General features: G+C 34.6%; 1 protein-coding gene across 3 annotated transcripts in view; it reads left to right on the top strand.

The window, feature by feature from the left end:
* The window catches only part of VPS54 (VPS54 subunit of GARP complex), a 75,024-nt gene that overhangs the window by 33,667 nt on the left and 22,530 nt on the right, over nucleotides 1–18,827 (top strand). The window contains exons 12-20 of one of the 3 annotated variants that reach the window (XM_029937465.1): nucleotides 309–649; nucleotides 7,009–7,138; nucleotides 7,779–7,960; nucleotides 8,728–8,840; nucleotides 12,502–12,565; nucleotides 15,636–15,741; nucleotides 16,681–16,768; nucleotides 17,341–17,462; nucleotides 17,572–17,652. In XM_029937465.1, the coding sequence (XP_029793325.1) occupies nucleotides 309–649; nucleotides 7,009–7,138; nucleotides 7,779–7,960; nucleotides 8,728–8,840; nucleotides 12,502–12,565; nucleotides 15,636–15,741; nucleotides 16,681–16,768; nucleotides 17,341–17,462; nucleotides 17,572–17,652 (1,227 nt within the window). Of the gene's footprint in view, nucleotides 1–308; nucleotides 650–7,008; nucleotides 7,139–7,778; nucleotides 7,961–8,727; nucleotides 8,841–12,501; nucleotides 12,566–15,635; nucleotides 15,742–15,998; nucleotides 16,100–16,680; nucleotides 16,769–17,340; nucleotides 17,463–17,571; nucleotides 17,653–18,827 lie in introns of those variants that run through there. The other 2 variants (XR_003907848.1, XM_029937466.1) reach the window with 2 other exon arrangements.

The raw sequence follows: 18,827 nt of genomic DNA, 5'->3' as shown, positions 1-18,827 counted from the left end.
GCATTTTGCATTTTCTTTCATTATCTACTCAAAGTCATGCCTACTGCACCTCTAAACATTTCATTAAATCCAATTATACAGCAAACACTCCCAAAATAAACTTAGATTGTATTGCAGTTTCACTTAACAGTATATAAAATGCTGTGTTGTGACAGGTATCAACTATCCATTAGATACTGAATCAATTTTTCTTAAGCACGCACCTCATTTCATTTATAAGATCTAAAAAAGTATGCAGTATTCACTTTTGGGAACTTTAGATACATGTTATTTTAAATCCTTTAAAAATATATCCTGTTTTCTTATAGGCAACGTTAAATATCATTCACAGTGTTGTTCTGTCAGTTCTTGACAAAAACCGAAGGACCAGGGAATTGGAAGAGATTTCACAACAGAAGAATGCTGCAAAAGACAATTCGCTGGACACAGAGGTGGCTTATTTAATCCATGAAGGCATGTTTATAAGTGATGCATTCAATGAGAGTGAATTAACACCTATAGCAATCGACACTACCTCTCAAAGAAATGCATCTCCAAATAGCGAGCCCTGCAGCAGTGATTCGGTATCTGAACCAGAATGTACTACTGATTCTTCATCCAGCAAAGAGCAGACATCATCATCTGTTACTCCAGGAGGTGTGGATATCTTGTGAGTATGCTGACTGCTGCCAACTTTACAAGGTTTTGAGTAAGACTGATTATTTAATTTTCTGAAAAACCATATGAACTTTGGTCTTGGAATTTAACAAAAATAAATTGACTTTACAAAACATATCTTTTTGAAAATGTATGGAATGTAAGGAGGTAAGCTTTGGAAGTAATAAATTTGCAGAATTTTAAGGCTGCAAAGGAACTACTTAATTAAATGCCCTTATTTCAGAGTGTTTAGTTAACTTTTTTAAAGTCACTAGTGGTAGAACTTGTCCTGGAAATCAGGTCAGCATTACTTTATTTTCTTTCTTTTCCTATAACACCTTTGCATATTGTATATAGGGAAGATCTGTTTGATTTACAGTTTTTTTTTCCAAAGGATGAATTTTCAAGTGGATCATACCATCTTTTCAAACATGACTTTTTAAAAGAACTTATTTTGAAATAATTTCAAATTTACAGAAAAGTTGCCTGAATTGTACAAAACAGTCATATATCCTTTACTTTGCTCGTTTGTTGAGTTTGCCATATTGCCTTCTTTTTCCCTTCTCCCCTTTTTCTTGTTCCCTTCTTTTTTTGTCTCTCATGTTTTTTCTGAATAATTTGGCAAAAGGTTCCAGACATGATGGCCCATTATCTCTGTATTCTTCAGTGTGTATTTCCTAAAATACAAGAATACTCTCTTAAATAACTACAGTATACCAATTACGATCAAGAATACCTTGATAAATTATTACATGCAATCCATACATAGCATTCAGAGTTCACCAATTGTCCTAATAATCTCTTGTGTAGAAAGAACAAAACAGAGCAAAGCCAATAAAATTTTTCAGATCCAAGAACATAGTATGGATTTAATTATTGTTAAGAATAATAACTCAGTATGTACTTTTGTTTATTTTTACAGAGGTCAGCTTATGGCCAAGGAGCTTATGTAGGTTGCAGTTATAGCATAAAGTCCACTGTAATACTTCCCTCCTCACCAAAAAGGAAACCCTGACTACATATTAATAAAAATATTTTTTCTCTGTTTGGGCTAATATTTCACACTTACTGGTTAAGGTGCAGTCTAAAACTTACAAGAGGTGTACAAATCCTGTAGCTTAAACAGTATAGAATTTTGTTTCTGTCATGTAACACTTCAGAGGTGGGAGGTCCCCAGCTGAGAAAGCAGCTCTGCTGTCCTCATTTTGTAGCTTCCATCTGTGTCTAAAGAGGCTGCTTCAGCTTTTATCATCAAATCTGCATCCTTCGAAGCAGGATAGAGAGGACAAAGGGTAGTACTCTTGTATTCTCCTTAACTTTTTGTTTTAACTTTTTACTTGGAGTATAATGCACATATAGGCCAATACAACAATTGTACGTGTTGCTCAATGATTGAAAAGGGAGTACACTGATGTAATCACCACCCAAGTTAAGAAATAGAACATTACCAGCTCTCTAGAAGTTTTTCTTGCAATTATGTTTTCACTCTTTGCCAAGGGTAAATAAAACTGTTGGTTTTTCTGGTTTTTAAACTTTATATAAATGGAACCATAAGTGGAATCATCTTCTTTTTGTCTCAAATTTCTTTCCCTCAACATTATGTTTGTGCTATTCTTCTAAGCTGTTGCACGTAGCAGTAATTTAGTTTTATTTGTGAACAATATCCCACTTTCTGCCTATACCATAAGCATATTCTACTGTAAATGAAACTTGTGTTTTTTTCCATTTTAATTGTTGTCAACATTCTTCTAAGTATCTTTGGTATATATGCTATAAGAATTTCTGTCAAATATATACCTAAGAATGAATGAGGTATGTGGATGGTCAGTTTAGCTAAATAAAAGTTTCCCAACAGTGATCATACTCTTACAATCCCATCAGCAATGGGAAAGAGTTCCTGTCTTTCTACATTTTCATTCAGTCTTGGTGTTGTCAGTCTTTTACGTGTGAGCAATTCTGGTAGGTATGTTGCAGGTGTATTAGTTTTAATTTTTATTTCCCTGATCATTGATAAGAGATCACTTTTCATGTATTCATTGACTTTGGATATTCTTTTCTGTGAAGTGCCTTTCAAGTCCTTTGCCCACTTCTCTACTGGGTTGTCTTTATTTCTTATTAATGGGGCACCTGGGTGGCTCAGTCAGTTGCGCATCTGACTTCGGCTCAGGTCATGATCTCATGGTTTGTGGGTTTGAGCCCTGCGTCGGGCTCTGTGCAGCAGCTAGCTTGGAGCCTGGAGCCTGCTTTAGATTCTATGTCACTCTCTCTCTCTCTGCCCATCCCCTGCTTGCGCTCTGTCTCTGTCTCTCAAAAATAAATAAAATGTAAAAAAATAATTACTATTGACTTATGAGAGTTCTTTATATAGTCTCAGCATAAGCGTTTTGTTATTTGTCTAGATTATAAGTATCTGCTACTCTTACTGAGGTCTTCAGCGAGTAAAATTTCTTAATTTTAAATAAACCTATGATTCATTCTTTTCCTTTATGGTATGTGTTTTGTTTTGTTTTTTTACTTTGTTGTATTTAAGAAATTTTTCCCTGCCCTAAGGCTTGATAATATTCTGTTATCTTCTAGAAGCATTGTTACTACTCCCATCATATTTAGATCTAGTCCATCTGAAATTAATTTTTGTTTATAGTATGTTTCCTGTTTTGCCCATATGATTATCTTTCTGACCTCACACCATTTGTTGAAGACCGTCCTGCGCTAAATTGACACTCTGGTCTCAAGTCAGATGTTCATATATGTGTGGGTCTGTTTCTAGACTCGATTTTGTTCATTTGTCTTTGCACCAGTACCGTTAATTAAAATTGTCTTTACTATAGCTTTTTAATTAGTCTTTAAATCTAACAGAGTAATTTCTCCTACATTTTATTCTTCCAGGATTGTCTTGACTGTTTTTGGTCTCTTGCAAACCCATATACTAATTTTAGATTTCTTAGTTCTCTGTTTCCTTTACATAGATTTGTTTATATCTTATCCTTTCTGTGTTTTTAAGAGCACAATCCAGAATTTGTACCTATTACTTCCACCTGCATCCTAGTGGCCGGAATATTACCACATGATTATATCTACCCATAAGGGAGACTTGAGAAATAGAGCCTTTCGCTTGTTGGTTATTTGCCAGCTAATACGTGGCAGAAGAAAGAAAAGATACTAAAAGATAGTTAGCAATCCTGCCATAGGATTTGAGATTACTTTAAATCAGATACAGTCTCATAGTTTTTATCCTTTCCTTCCCACCTCTGTTGTGGCTTATTTTACACTTTGAAGCTTCCCTGGCTTTCCTCAGTGACATGCTTCCACAGCATGAGAGCATAGTTTCTATGGATGATTCCTTCTATGTTACATGTCTGAAAACTACCCAGCACAAAGGGGCAATGGATTGAGTATATTTATACATGTGACCCTAACTAGTTCTTTTTTACAAGGGCTCTGGTTATTTCTGTATCAAATGTTTTTGCCAAGTACAATTGTGTCATGGATCCAGTACATGCAGAAATGATGTCTGAAATTTTATCTTTTTTAGTGGTAGATTTTCGTTATTTTCTTACATTGTCAAAATAATCTATAATTTTGTAAGCTAACTGCAGTGCAGCTATAGGCACAAAAGAATAAATTACCAGGCAGGAAATGGGAACGGAAAAATAATGGAGAGAATTTAAAAGTTTTGTGTTTTTTTTAAACAGTTATTTAAAATTGTAGTGAAAAACATGTAACAAAATTTTCCATCTTAACCATTTCTGAGTGCCCAGTCCAGTAGTAGTAAGTACATTTATATTGTTTGCAGCCAGCCTCCAGGGCCTTTTTCATCTTGTAGAACTAAAACTCTATACCCATTTAGCAATAACTCCCCATTTCTTCCTCCACCTGTCCCTGGAAACCACCCTTCTACTTTCAGTCTTCGTGAGTTAAACTACTTTAGGTACTTCACATAAGTGGAATTATACAGTATTTGTCCTTTTGTTATTGGCTTAATTCACTTAGCATAATATCTTTAGAGTTCATCCATGTTGTAGCATGTGTCAGAATTTCCTTCCTTTTTAAGACTAAATAATACTCCATTGTATGTATATATCACATGTTTTTGTTCATTTTTGTGTCAGTGTACTTTTGGATTGCTTCCATCTTTTGGCTTTTGTGAACGTGGGTATGCAAATCTCTTTGAGATCTTGCTTTCTGTTCTTTTCTATATATACCCAGATGCAGAAATGCTGCATCCCCTTTATGAAGTTGTTTTTGGTTGTTTTTGTTTTTCTCCTATGAATGTGAAAGAGGTCCGATTAAACTTAAAAAATTAAAAATCTTTTTAGGGGTACCTGGGTGGCTCAGTCAGTTAAGTATCTGACTCTTGATTTTGGCTCAGATCATAATCTCACGGTTAGTGAGTTCGAGCCCTGTGTTGGGCTCAGCTCTGACATGGAGCCTGCTTTGAATTGTCTGTCTGTCTCTCTCTCTCTCTCTCTCTCTTCCCCCTCCCCCCTGCCCTCTTTCTGTTCTTCCCCTGCATGCTCTCTCTCTAAATAAATAAATAAATATAATAAATAAAATTCTTTGTAAAAAGCAAAATTACAAATAACTAAATGAAATGATTTTTCTAAAATAAGAAACTTCCCTGCTTTTTGGGTTGTCGCCCTACTTAAAGACTTGAGAGTTGTTTTTATCTGCTATTTTCTGTGTGTTTTTTATCTTTGTGAATTGCTAGCATATTGCCAAGAGTTCCATATTCTTAATCATTCTGTTACATGGGGACAAATTTTAAACATCCTTCACAAAATACAATTTTCTTTCAGTAGTGAATTTGAACTTTATTATTATTTAAAAAAATTTTTTTAATGTTTATTTTTGAGAGGGAGACAGAGTGTGAACAGGGGGGAAGCAGAGAGAAAGGAAGACAGAATCTGATGAAAGCTAACAGCTCAGAGCCTCACGTGGGGCTCGAACCCACAAACTGCAAGATCATGACTTGAGCTGAAGTCATTCAATTGACTGAGCTACCCAGGCTCCCTGTAAATTTGAACTTTAAAATTTAAGCGAACAGTTTTGTGGAAGTTGGTCTCGAAATAGCACTGGACTATTTATATAGGAGTAAATGTTGGACTGGAGGAAGCTTAGCAGATTAGAAATGGAATCAGACTGATTCTAGGTTCTAGTTCTACCCTTTAACCTTGTGACCTTGGATAGGTCATTTAAGATTTCAAAGATTTCAGTGTCCTCATCTGTAAAGTAGATATTATCTACCTGTCTTGGGAGTGTGAGAACCGAACAAGTTGCTTTTTCTATGAGTAAGAATATTAATCCCTTATTTTATTTTATTTTATTTTATTTTATTTTATTTTATTTTATTTTATTTATTGCAAGAGAGAGTGAACATGAGTGGGGGAGTTGCAGGGGGAGATGGGAAGAGAGAATCCCAAGTAGGTTCTGCTGTTGTCAACATGGAGTCCAGTGCATGCTTCAATCTCATGAACCATGGGATCATGACCAGAGCTGAAATCAGGAGTCACATGTTAACTGAGTGAGCCAGTCAGGCATTCCTCCCTCTATTATTTTAAGGCATTAGTAAATAAATTTAATGATACTATAATTTTGAAAGATAGCAGGCAATAACTTCCCTTAATCCCTTACCCAGTTAGGGTTGTGGTTTGCCTCAAATTAATATACATCAGAGTCTCTTTGTAAGATCTTTGAAAGTTACTTTAATTCCACTGAAAGGAAGAGAAATGATGCTAAGGCACTTACTTGATTCATAGTAGCACTGCACTGAATTGTTGTTATGTAATCAGTGGTCTTTTTACATGCCCCAAGGAACAAAAAATGTTTAAAGACAGAAAGGCTCCTCAAAACTGGAAAAAAATACATTTCATCTTATAAATATTTCTCTGATTGTCAGTGCCTTGAGGACAGCAAACTGTTGTGTCCCTTTTAGTATGATGCTCAGGAAATATTAATTCAGTTTCACTGAGTATTAACTACCATAATTACAAGTAAAAAAAGAGCGCCTGTTTGTCATGAAATAATCTCTTTCTCCCTCCAGTGTTCATTCTAAGCACCCTGTGTACAACCTGCCAAAGCTACCACCATGTACCTAACTAGAATATTTTATTTTTGCTATAATTTTTGCAGAATTTCCAATCTGCTACAGGAAAATACTATAGCAGAGAGAGAAAGTTATTTTTATGTAAGATTAAACTATTTGTGTTATCCAGGCTTATTTAAGTGATGCTTCACCATACACACAAGTGTTTGATACGTTACAGAATTTTTCCTCATGCAAATTTTGTAGCTTTTTGTTTTTTATTGATATGCTACCTGTGGAGACAATATACTCACAGTTTACCTGACTTAATCTCTTTTTATCATTTTCAGGGTCAATGAAGACATGAAATTAACTGATTTAGAGCTAGAAAAACTGGCAAATAATATCCAGGAGTTATTGTATAGTGCCTCAGATATATGCCATGATCGAGCCGTCAAGTTTCTCATGTCAAGAGCAAAGGTTGTTTGATAAAGCTTTAGATATTTTCTATATAGTATAATTATTTTGAATATCTAGAATCATATCCTTGCTTGTGTCCATATGTTCCCCATAATGCATATTATATATATACATATATATATATATATATATATTTTTTTTTTTTTTTTTTTCTGAGAGGGAGTGAGCAAGCATGAGCAGGGGAGGAGCAGAGGGAGAGGGGGAGAGAATCTTAAGCAGGCTCCATGCCCAATGCATGTCTGCCCAAAGCCAGACAGTGGGGCTCAGTCTCATGACTGTTAGATCATGACCTGAGCCAAAATCCAGAATCAGATGCTTAACTGAGCCACCTAGGGTGCCCCATCATATTATATTTTTAATATTTAATAAAGTTAATGGTACTGGTATGGCCTGATTGGGAGATGTTGAAAAGTAAAACAATCCAAATGAAAGAAAAAGGAAAATTTATTATTCTTTGAAAAAAATTATTAAAAGACTAATTTTGAAATATAGCTTAATAATTAATCTGAAGTTAATATGCTGTTTTATATATGTATATACCACATATGTGTGTATAAACTAAGTTGGTTTTATAGCTTGTTCATATTTGATGTTATTCCTAACTCTCTGTCATGATTTTTGTATTATATTTAAAATTTAGGATGGTTTTCTTGAGAAGCTAAATTCCACGGAATTCATAACACTTTCTAGATTAATGGAAACATTCATTTTAGATACTGAACAGATCTGTGGAAGAAAAAGCATGTCATTACTTGGAGCACTTCAGAGCCAAGCTAATAAATTTGTAAACAGATTTCATGAAGAGAGAAAAACTAAACTGAGGTATTACTATGATGTCATTCTGTTTTTCAATTTTTTCCCTTTACAAAACATAATTACATTTAATTGCTTGGGTTACCAAAACCCCTGAAAAACTTATTTTTCACTAAAGGCAGATGGTGGAATTAAAATCCTATTTCTTGGCCTTCCAAAGTGGAATTAGAATGTTTATTTACTTAACAGATCCTCAATAGATTGGCTTTTCTGTTCCCACTCAGTAGTGAAGTTATGTTTCACTACTCTTCTTGGTTAGGTTAAGAGATATAAAAAGAGAAATATTTCCTGAAAGTACTCATTATGAATGATTTCAGTTTATTAAACTATACATTTATTTTAAAAATCTTAGTACTTACAACAGCTAATGGCCATTACTGTTTAAAAAGTCAATGCTTTGTTTGCATGAGCTCTACTTGAATTTAAGATATATATAGTGTCTTTATTATTACTAAAAGATATGAGAACAGAGGTCTTATGTACACACCCAGCTCTTTCTTTTCTTTTTAGCTAAAGAAGATGGTGTTGAAATACTATAATTTTTTAATGTTTGTTTATTTTGAGATGGGAGGGACAGAGAGAGAGCGAAGGAGAGAGAATCCCAAGCAGGCTCCATGCTACCAGCCTAGAGCCCTACATGGATGGGACTCAATCTCACGAAATCTGAGATCATGACCTGAGCCAAAATCAAGAGTTGGATGCTCAGTCAACTGATGAGTGCCTTGGCACTGAAATATTACTAAAGTTTCTTTTCCTTTTTTTCCCCTTTTGAATAGTCTTCTCTTAGACAATGAGCGCTGGAAGCAAGCTGATGTTCCTGCAGAATTTCAGGATCTTGTTGATTCTATATCAAATGGAAAGATTGCTTTACCTGAAAAAAAGTCAGGAGGTATGTGTATTGTTTCACATGCTGTCTTCCAATTTTACACTGTTTATTCATTTTATAGGAATGCTTAACATTTGTTTAATTGACACTGCCTCTGGAAAAGCCTAGAGCTAATAGTGCCAGCTTAGTAAGTAATTGGAAAAGTTACGTATAATAATTTGTAATAATAATTTCAGATATTTATTGAGTGTTTACCAGATGCCAGACACTGGGTCAGGTGCTTTTATATGTATTATTCCAGTTCATCCCCATACCAATGTTTGATGAAGATGCTATTGTTACCTTGTTTAACAGCAAGGAGGCATAAGGCCTCCAAAGGTTAAGGAATTTTGCACAAATGATAAGCTGATACTTGAAACCGATTTTATAATAATTTAATAGCTATGTTCTTAACCACCGTACCATATTGTTAAAAGACATGTATTCATTCACTGAATACTAGTAAGCTTCTACTCTGTGTTGAGAGTAGAGATAATAGTTGAGACAGAGATAATAGTTAGAATTCTACTTTAAAAAGGCTAAGTCTAGGGGCACCTGCATGACTTAGTCTGTTAAGTGCCTGACTCTTGATTTCAGCTCACCTCTTGATCTTGGGGTCATGAGTTTAAGTCCCATGTTGGCTCCGTGCTAGGCATGAAGCCTACTTTAAAAATAAAAAGTAAAAATAAAAGGGCTAAGTCTAATTTTAAAAATGTGGATTAGCACTCACAAGTAATGCAGTAGTGACACAATAGAGAAATCCAAAATGTAAAAGACTGTAGGAAAAGAAAACTATGAAGGAGGCTCAGAAGGAAAGACCAGAGAGTCAGGAAGAAATCCAAACATAGAAGTAAAAAACTTAAGAGTTTCAAGAAGGGAATTCTCATTGGTATCAAATGCTTTTTGGGTTTCATCTAAAAGAAATACATTGGCTGGAAGATACTTTTGTATGCCAGTTAAAGTAGAGCTGTCATGTGATAATAAGGTAAACTTAAGTACACCTTATTCTGTAATCTCATATTTGAAATTATAAGACTATCAAATATTTTTTCTAATTTTTTAAAAATTTTAAGTAGATTCCATATCCAAATGGGGGTTGAAATTTACTACCCTGAGATCAGGAGTTACATGCTCTACTGACTGAGCCAGCCAGGCTCGCCAATTGTTGAATATTTTTAATGTTTGTTTATTTTTGAGAGATAGAGCTCAAGCAGAGGAGGGGCAGAGAGAAAGGGAGACACAGAATCCAAAGCAGGCTCCATGCTCTGAGCTGTCAGCATAGAGCCCGACGTGGGGCTTGAACCCACGAACTGCGAGATCATAAACTGAGCTAAAGTTGGAAGCTTAACTGATTGAACCACCCAGTGTCCCCCAGTTGTTAGATATTTTTAATGGAGGAGGCAAATGGATTTAAAAATTTTATGCATTTAATGAAAGTTTAATATTTTTACCTAGAAATATTTTTAAATTGTGTATTTCACATTTGCACAAAATGTGACTACACTACAAAAGAAGGACTGAGTAAAATATAGATAGTGACCACAAGTTTGACATGAGGAGATCATTTGCAATTTTAGTAATTCAGTAGAGTGACAGAATCTGATTGTAATTCAGTGCTAGGTAATTTGAAAGGTGAGGACCTATAAACAAATGTAGCCTCCTTTTTCGACAGGTTTGGTTGTGAAGGGCAAGTGAATGATGAAGTAGCACTAGAGACCTAGGAGAATAATTAGATTATTACTTTAATCCACTCAGGGAGTTGACAGAAGAGTTTTAAGGTAGGAGAAGCTGAATTATATTTTTATGCTTAACAGAGAGAGGAAGACTGTTAAAGAGTAAGAGTGACACAGAATGATTGTAAGGCAGGGCCTCTGGAATTAAGTCCAGAGTTCATAGAAAGGCTATCTCTTCTAACACTGACAGGAGAGGAGGGGTTAAGGAGAGGCTTAAAATAGAGTAGTTCGTATAGGACGAGAGAAGAATTGAATTAATTAACTAGATTTCTGTTGCCTAGTGACTTTTTTTAATAGGTAACAGTGTTGGGTGATGGTCATAATCTTAATTGATTTTAAGATATTAGCAAAGCAAAAGTATTCAGGTAGCAAAGATTGAAAGAAAAACACCTATTATTCTTAATCACAATTTAAAATGATAAGATTTATCTCTCATTTATACTTTCAAGCTATATTTGATAACGTACCACTTTGTGAGGTGCTGTGCTAGATGACAGTGACATGTTTTTTGTCCTGAACAGCTCAAAGTCTTAAAATCCATTGTCCTGCAAACATAACAATTTTTTAATTAGAGTGATAGATACAGAGTGATTGAATCAACCATGTGTTTTGTTTTTGCAAAGTGAAGTATTTATTTTCACTTTCTCTTTGGAGGATATTGACAATAAGAAGTTTCTTTTATACACACTACTTCTGTCTCAGTCTTTTATTTTTTTCCTTTGAGTGAGAAAGTACATGCTATTAGAAGTCCATCAACATTTTACATGTTCTTACTAAGTTAAAGGTCCTTGGTTATTACTCATTCATTTACCATCATCCAGTAATGAGTTACTAGCTACTTGTCTAGGTGTTGGGGAAATGAAGGTTAACGGATAGCAATTAATATTAATTGATTGCTTACGTAAGGCTAGACAGTTTGTTCTAAGCACATTACATTGTTATCTCATTTATAGGCCCATGAACTAGATACTCTTAGTATTCCCATTTAACAAATATGGAAAGTGAGGCACAAAGAGATTAGGCAATTTGCCTAAGGTTACAGAGCTAGGAAGTGGTAGAGCTGAGTTCCAGATACAGACTGTAGGGCCCTTTCTTTTCGCTACTATGCTCTGCTGCTTCTCTGTAATGTAGATAACTGGTTAAGACACATCCCTGTCTTCAAAAATTTAATCTGAAATACAAATTAGAAATAAGAAATTGTATCACACTGAATTTTCTTCCTTGAAAAAATGAGGAAGTAGATATTTAATGTCAAGTCAAAGGAACTTGAGACTTGGGGAAGCATGATGATAGGCCCATGATAATCTAATTAATTTGGCTGATTCAGGACAATAATCCAGTCTACTGTTTTTTTCACTTCAACATGGTGAATTTTGTTTTATAATGATAAGAAATACCACATGCTGAAAATAAAGTATTTTCTGGACTAAAATCTTAAAAATTATATAATCTCTCTATTGAATATAGGAATTAGTTTATATTCTAAGAATTATAATATGGACAATCAGTTGAAATTCTAGTTCTGCCTTTCTAAACTAATATATTCTTTTTTCTACTTACTGATCATCTACCAGAGGCCAAACTCAGGATAGGCAGTTTGTAGTCATGATCGCCTTTGTTAACAACAACACTAAAGATAGATTCCATTATCCATGTTTAATGAATACAGACTTTGACACTCAAGTTAACTAACTGACACAACTTCATGTATACCGCGATTGACAGCACTGTAACTAAAATCTAAATTTCTCTGCCTTCAAACCCAATATACTTTATTCTGTGCCAAACTGCTTTCTAAGAAGTAGACATTTGTGTTCAGAAATAAGATCATTTCCAGCCCTACCAGGCCTGAATTGGAACTATCTTCTTCAGTTTTTCCCAGTTTAATTTTTTTTCGTGATTTGTTTAGTCTTGTTCCTCTGTCTCTCTTGATTATTTGCTTTACTCTCTAGTTACAGAAGAAAGAAAACCAGCTGAGGTTCTCATTGTAGAAGGACAACAGTATGCGGTTGTTGGGTGAGTGACACATTTTTCTTTATTAGTTGAGTCAGTTATTTAATACACAGGTCTTCTAGTCCCTCCTTGATATGAATTGGAAGTTTTAGATTAACAATTTTATTTATTTCTTAACATGTTTATTTTTTACTTATTTATTTTGAGAGAGTGTGTGCAAATGGGGAAGGGACAAAGAGTGGGAGAGACAGGATCCCAAGCAGGCTCTGTGCTCTCAGTGCAGAGCCCAACATGAATCTTGAATCTGGAAACTGAGAGATCATGACCTGAGCCAAAATCAAGAGTTAGATGCTCAGTCCACTGAGTTCAGCTGGGTTGAGAATCTCAACCCAGGTGCCCCATAGATTAACAATTTTAAATCTTAAAAATAATTTAAAGGAAGTTTTATGGAGTCCTATCTTCTATATTGTAGTATTCTATATCTATTAGGGACTCTACTACTAATTTTACAAAAAAAAATGGGTTGATAAATTTTTTTGTATAACAAGAAGTCTAGAAGGTATACAACCCAAGGGTGGAATACTGGCTCTATGATGTTATTAATATTTCAAGCTCTTTCAGTCCTCTTTTTCTGAAGCTTTTTTAGTGTTAATAGTGTATAATTGAAGTTATGGGCTTTGGAGTCACACTGCTAAGGTTTGAATCTCAGAAGCTCTCTTACTCTTTGAGACATTGGGCAGGTTACTCTGTGTGGCTCAGTTCTCTTATCAACAAAACATGAAAATGGTATTAAGAATTATTACAGAATTAAACATATAACTCATATAAGGCATTTCACATAGTTCTAGCACCTAATAAGTTGATAGTTGTCATTAGGTCTTTTACTATTTTACCAATAACAGTATTTCAAATTCAAGTTAATTAAGGAAAATATAAATTCTAGTCTAGTAATATATGCCATCTTTTTAAATGGGTGGTTAAAATAATTTCTCAATATTCTTTAATAGCATTTCATAATTTAAGTATTGTCATAGCCACAATCTCATTTAATCTCTACAACCACATTGTAAAATAGACACCTCAGGGATTATTGTACCCTTTCTATGAGTTATGAGAATTGATGCTTAGAAGTTTAAGTAATTGATATAAAATGACCCAGATGGAGTAGGATTAGAGTCAAGGTCTAACTCCCATGATCAAGACCAAGATTCTTTGTCACTTTTGTTTCTTATCACTGTATAAATCTTTTCTGAAATACACACGCCTCCAGGAGGAATGATTGATCCTTTCCTTGGAACTCCATGTGCCTCTATAATAGCACTTTCCTTAGTATATTAGAATTATTTATTTACATATATATATCTCCCTAGTTAGTCTTGAGTTCCTTAAAGATGGTGATCATGTCTTACCATTTTTATTTTACTTTGTACCCAACAAATAATCAAAAAGTATATATAGAATTGATGCATTTTCTCCATCTGTATTATTTAGAAATCTGACAGTATACCCTTTATAAATGAAAGCTTTCCTTTTTTCTCCTCTGGAGTTCTTTTCCTTCCCCCCCCCAACATGAAAATGATTTCATTTTGAGAGATTCTTTTATTTATTTATTTATAATTTATTGTCAAATTGGCTCCCATATGACCCCAAGTGCTCCCCCCAACAAGTGTCCTCCTCTGTGCCCATTACCTGCTTTCCCCTCTCCCCCACCTCCCATCAACCCTCAGTTCTCCATTTTCAAGAGTCTCTCATGGTTTGCCTCCCTCCCTCTCTGTAACTTTTTTTTATCCTCTTCTGTTAAGTTTCTCAAGAGCCACATGTGAGTGAAAACATATGGTATCTGTCTTTCTCTGTCTGATTTATTTCACTTAGCATAATACTCTCCACTTCCCATCCATATTGCTGCAAATGGTCAGATTTCATTCTTTCTCATTTCCAAGTATTGTATATATAAACCACATTTTCTTTATCCATTCATCAGCTAATGGACATTTAAGCTCTTTCCATAATTTGGCTATTGTTGAAAGTGCTGCTGTAAACATTGTGGTACATGTGCCCCTATGCATCAGCACTTCTGGAGTTCTTTTCCAATTCTAGTAGGGCAAAGCTTTTTTCAACCTTGTAATCTTATCCCTTCAATCTAATTATGATCTCTCTTCTTAATTACCCATTGTCTTGTTATTCTTGCTTGATGGCAGTGGTCACCTCTGGCTATCTGGGTTTCTGGCTCTTTAGGCAAAGAGACCACTCTCCCAAATTTAACTCCCTAAGGGGAGAATATTTTATTTTCTGAGAGAAGACTACAAAAGATAGTGAAACCTTGCCTAGTAAATAAAGCAGATACTAGGAATATGCATGGCGTAATATGTGGTCTGATAATTAAGCTGTTATAAGGGCTAGATTCCTTGAGTCCCTACTTCCTGATATCCGTCAGACTTTCATAAAACATTATTTTACAAGGATCACTCATTTCTAAGCCTCTCATTGAACTTAGATGTTCTATAATGAATGACCCTATTCACCTTAATCTCAATCTTATTTAAGCTCCCAGTAGTGTCTCTCTTTAATATATGATATATCCAGCTAATGAGCTGGTAACTTTCTCATCTTTGGAAAACCTTTTGTGGCTTACCAATAAACTTCTTAGGAGATACCATTGTTCTTAGAAGCCACAGTTTCTCTTTCATCTCACTAAGAAAATCATGATTAGGTTCCTGTCATTAATTCAACAGTCATAATTGAGCACTTACTATTATTCTGATTATTCAGTAACCTTGGGTAGGCTTTTTGTCAATGTTTCTGAATTTGCCAAGGAATCCTATATCTGCCTTATCAAAGAGACTTAATAGGTATGTGACACGAGAGAGTGATGTGTCAAAGCACAAAACTTAAGGAACTACTCATTCTCAGTGTCATGCAAGAGCTGATCCTGCAATTGTGTGACCCTGAAAATGAGTACCTCCTTAATTTTGCACTCTAGAAATCTCTCTTACCTCACCTTAGTCCCTTTCTGCTGCACTGACAGGTAAAACACATAACTTCAGTTACCAAGAACAGTATTGATTTTTATGTGCTGAATTATTTTAACTGTCTTGTTTTGACTGCCTTTTGAGTCATCTTTCTTTTCTTATAGAACTGTATTGCTGTTGATAAGAATTATTCTTGAATATTGCCAGTGTGTGGATAATATCCCATCAGTTACTACTGACATGCTGACTCGTCTGTCAGATTTATTGAAGGTGTGTATGATTTCACTGTGATGGAAGAATAGTTGGAAGAAGTAATTTATTAGAGTATGGCTAATCTTCAAATTCTAAGGCATTTCAAGGTTAAGTTTTCTTTTAGACATTAATTTTGTACATTTGATTGTGGTTGAATCACAACATGTTACTGGAAGAAGGCCACTGGCTTCCTTCTCACTTCACATTTAGTGATTCCTCATTATACCCATAGAGTTGTTAATGACCTTGGAGACAGGAGATGATTTGTTCGTTAGGTGCTGATCATGACTGAGGCCACTTAGGTCAAAAAACCTGGACTGGTTTCAAATGTGCATGGAAGGAATTCACTGAACTTTACAAAATTCATCTCACTAAGGTTAGAGATTTTTCTTAAATCATTCTTTCAGAACCATTGATATAAAATGAAAATGTGGTGGTAACGTTATTCAGCCATTTCACTTTAAGATTTTAATTGCTAGCATAAAGAAAAGGCTTCTTTTCAGATTTCTAATCAGTTATTTCTGCCCCCAAATTGGGTTGTCATATTTTAGTCCAGAAAGATTTTGTTACCCTTTTGAAAATAGGACCCTCCAATAAGGATGATTGAAACTGAACTAGTTTTTTTAATTAAAGTGTAACTAACATATACTGTTATGTTAGTTTTAGTGAAACTGAACTAGTTTTATGAATGCAAATTAAAAATTAATTTCTGAACAATTGAGTTTTAGACTTTTACTTTTTTTCCTACCAGACAGTAAATATTATCATTTAGGAACACCGCTTCCCTCTTTTTTATCATTACATAAATAGATCCTAATTGCTCCTGCTAGAAAAGTCATTTGGTCCTTGAATGAGAGGAAAGAGGAATGTACTTTTCAAACTGTAAACACGTTGCCAGCATATAGAGAGTAGTTTTTAATAAATTGTTGGGCTTTTTCTTTCTCCTTCCTTTGTTAGTACTTCAATTCAAGAAGTTGCCAGTTAGTTCTCGGAGCTGGTGCACTGCAAGTTGTTGGACTAAAAACAATAACTACAAAAAATTTGGGTATGGATTCTTGCTTTTAATTCACAGGTTAAGATTTTATGATGATGTTGCTATACTCATCATGTTTTTATTACACCTCATGTTTTTATGACTCTAATTTAAAGGCACTAAAAGTAGCAAAATGTTACTTCACTGGTTGATGTATCACCATAATTGAAAAATTAACTTCTGGGGAAATGTTATGAGGAATTTCCACTCTAATAAGTATAAGTTATTTGGAAGTTGCACTACTAGAGAAAATGCTAAGATGTAATATGTATGAGGTGCTTTGAGGTGAAGGGTATCTGAATGTCAGAAGAGAATCCATTGTCCTACTAGCATCTTCCTGTCAGTAATACTAACAACTTGAGTTCATTGGGAAAAACAGCATGTTTACTACATTACTCAGTACCGAATCATGTAAGTGAAATAATGTTGCTTTCTGCCACTGTGTTTTTTGTTTATGAAGTAAACTGGGGTCTGTATGAAATTAATTAACATTTAAAAATTTAATTTGATATATTATTAAAGTAAACTAATACCTTTTTTTTTGTTTTGTTTCTCCACGATGTATCCACTACCCGGATCTTCAGCTCTTTCTTCACGTTGTTTGCAGTTAATTGTGCACTACATTCCTGTGATCCGGGCTCATTTTGAAGCTCGACTGCAGCCTAAGCAGTATACCATGCTTAGACATTTTGATCATATTACTAAGGTACTTTTCCTTGTATTTCCTACTGAAGTTTTATAAATTTTATCCCTTGTTAAATATTTTTTAGACGTGTTCCAGGGACTTTAAAATACAATGTTCTCTCTGATTACAGGACTACCATGACCACATTGCTGAAATATCAGCTAAGCTTGTAGCGATAATGGATAGCTTATTTGACAAGCTGTTATCCAAGGTAATGATTTATGGAAATTATTAGGCACTATTTAAAGGCACTGTGCCTTTTCACAGTTGTTGAGCCAAAAAAATTCTTCAGGGTTTAGAAGAATTCAACAAATTGTTCAGATTGCCCAGTAGTGGATAATCATCTCCTGGGGGGGCCAGTGGGGGCAGGAGGGAGATTATTTTAAGAATGGTAGAAACCCTCTACAGAAGTGATTTTATATTAGCTACATTGACAGCTATGTACCTTCTTCCAACTGGATGTTAGTCTGAAAGCCTTCCAGAGATAGGATTGAGAGAATAAAGATCAAAATAGAGAAAAAAGTAAATACATTATTTGTGGGAAGGTATATTTATTTTCCAGACTGAAATGGCAGAGTCCAAGGTGCTGTATTATTTCCCTCATAATCAATATCAATATCTGTTTCTTGTTTGCTTCCTATTCCCAAAAGGTCATTAAAGGAAGCATTGATTTCCAATGAATCCTATGTTATACCAGAGAGTATTTCTAGAAAAATGTCAGTTAATCAGCCATTGTCACTTTTGCCATATCCTTCACTCTTTTCTTTCCCTAAGTTCCATAACACTTGTCTTAGGGACAAAGCAGGAGTTTCATAGCTTGAAATTTTGAAGGTGTTTTGCCCAAGAGTATGTTTAGCATAATCACCAAACAAAGCACTTTGGTATGTTTTTCTGCCATTTGCATTCTTCAGGATTCTGAGATGGTAGGAGTAGCAGGCACATGAAAATCATAAAAGTACAAGATAAAATGGCGCCCATTCATAGATACAGACATGTGCTAGCACCTTTGAAGGTGACAGTGGGGAAAGAAAGCTTGGAAAATAAGATTGCGTTTGTTTAATAGTTCTCAAAAGTTTTGGTCGTAGGACCTCTTTATACTCTTAAAAATAATCGACAACCTCAAAGAGCTTTTATTCTTGCAAATTGTACCAATCAGTAAGTACCATATTAAGCATTAAAACTAAGAAAAATTTAAAACACAAGAATACACAAACGCGCATTCCATTGGCTGTCAGAATGATGACATTATTACAACTCATCTAAAAATCCCCACTCTGCAAATATGAAAGAATGAGAGTGAAAAAGTTAGTAACATTTTCGTATTATTATGAAAATGGTTTTTAGTCCACAGATTCCCAGACAGAGTATCTGACTCCCAGGTGTCCC

The sequence above is a fragment of the Suricata suricatta genome, chromosome 4 (genome assembly GCF_006229205.1).
Source record: "Suricata suricatta isolate VVHF042 chromosome 4, meerkat_22Aug2017_6uvM2_HiC, whole genome shotgun sequence".
NCBI lineage: Eukaryota > Metazoa > Chordata > Mammalia > Carnivora > Herpestidae > Suricata > Suricata suricatta.
Note: the sequence above shows the minus strand (reverse complement) of the source record. Positions and strands in the feature narration are given on the sequence as shown.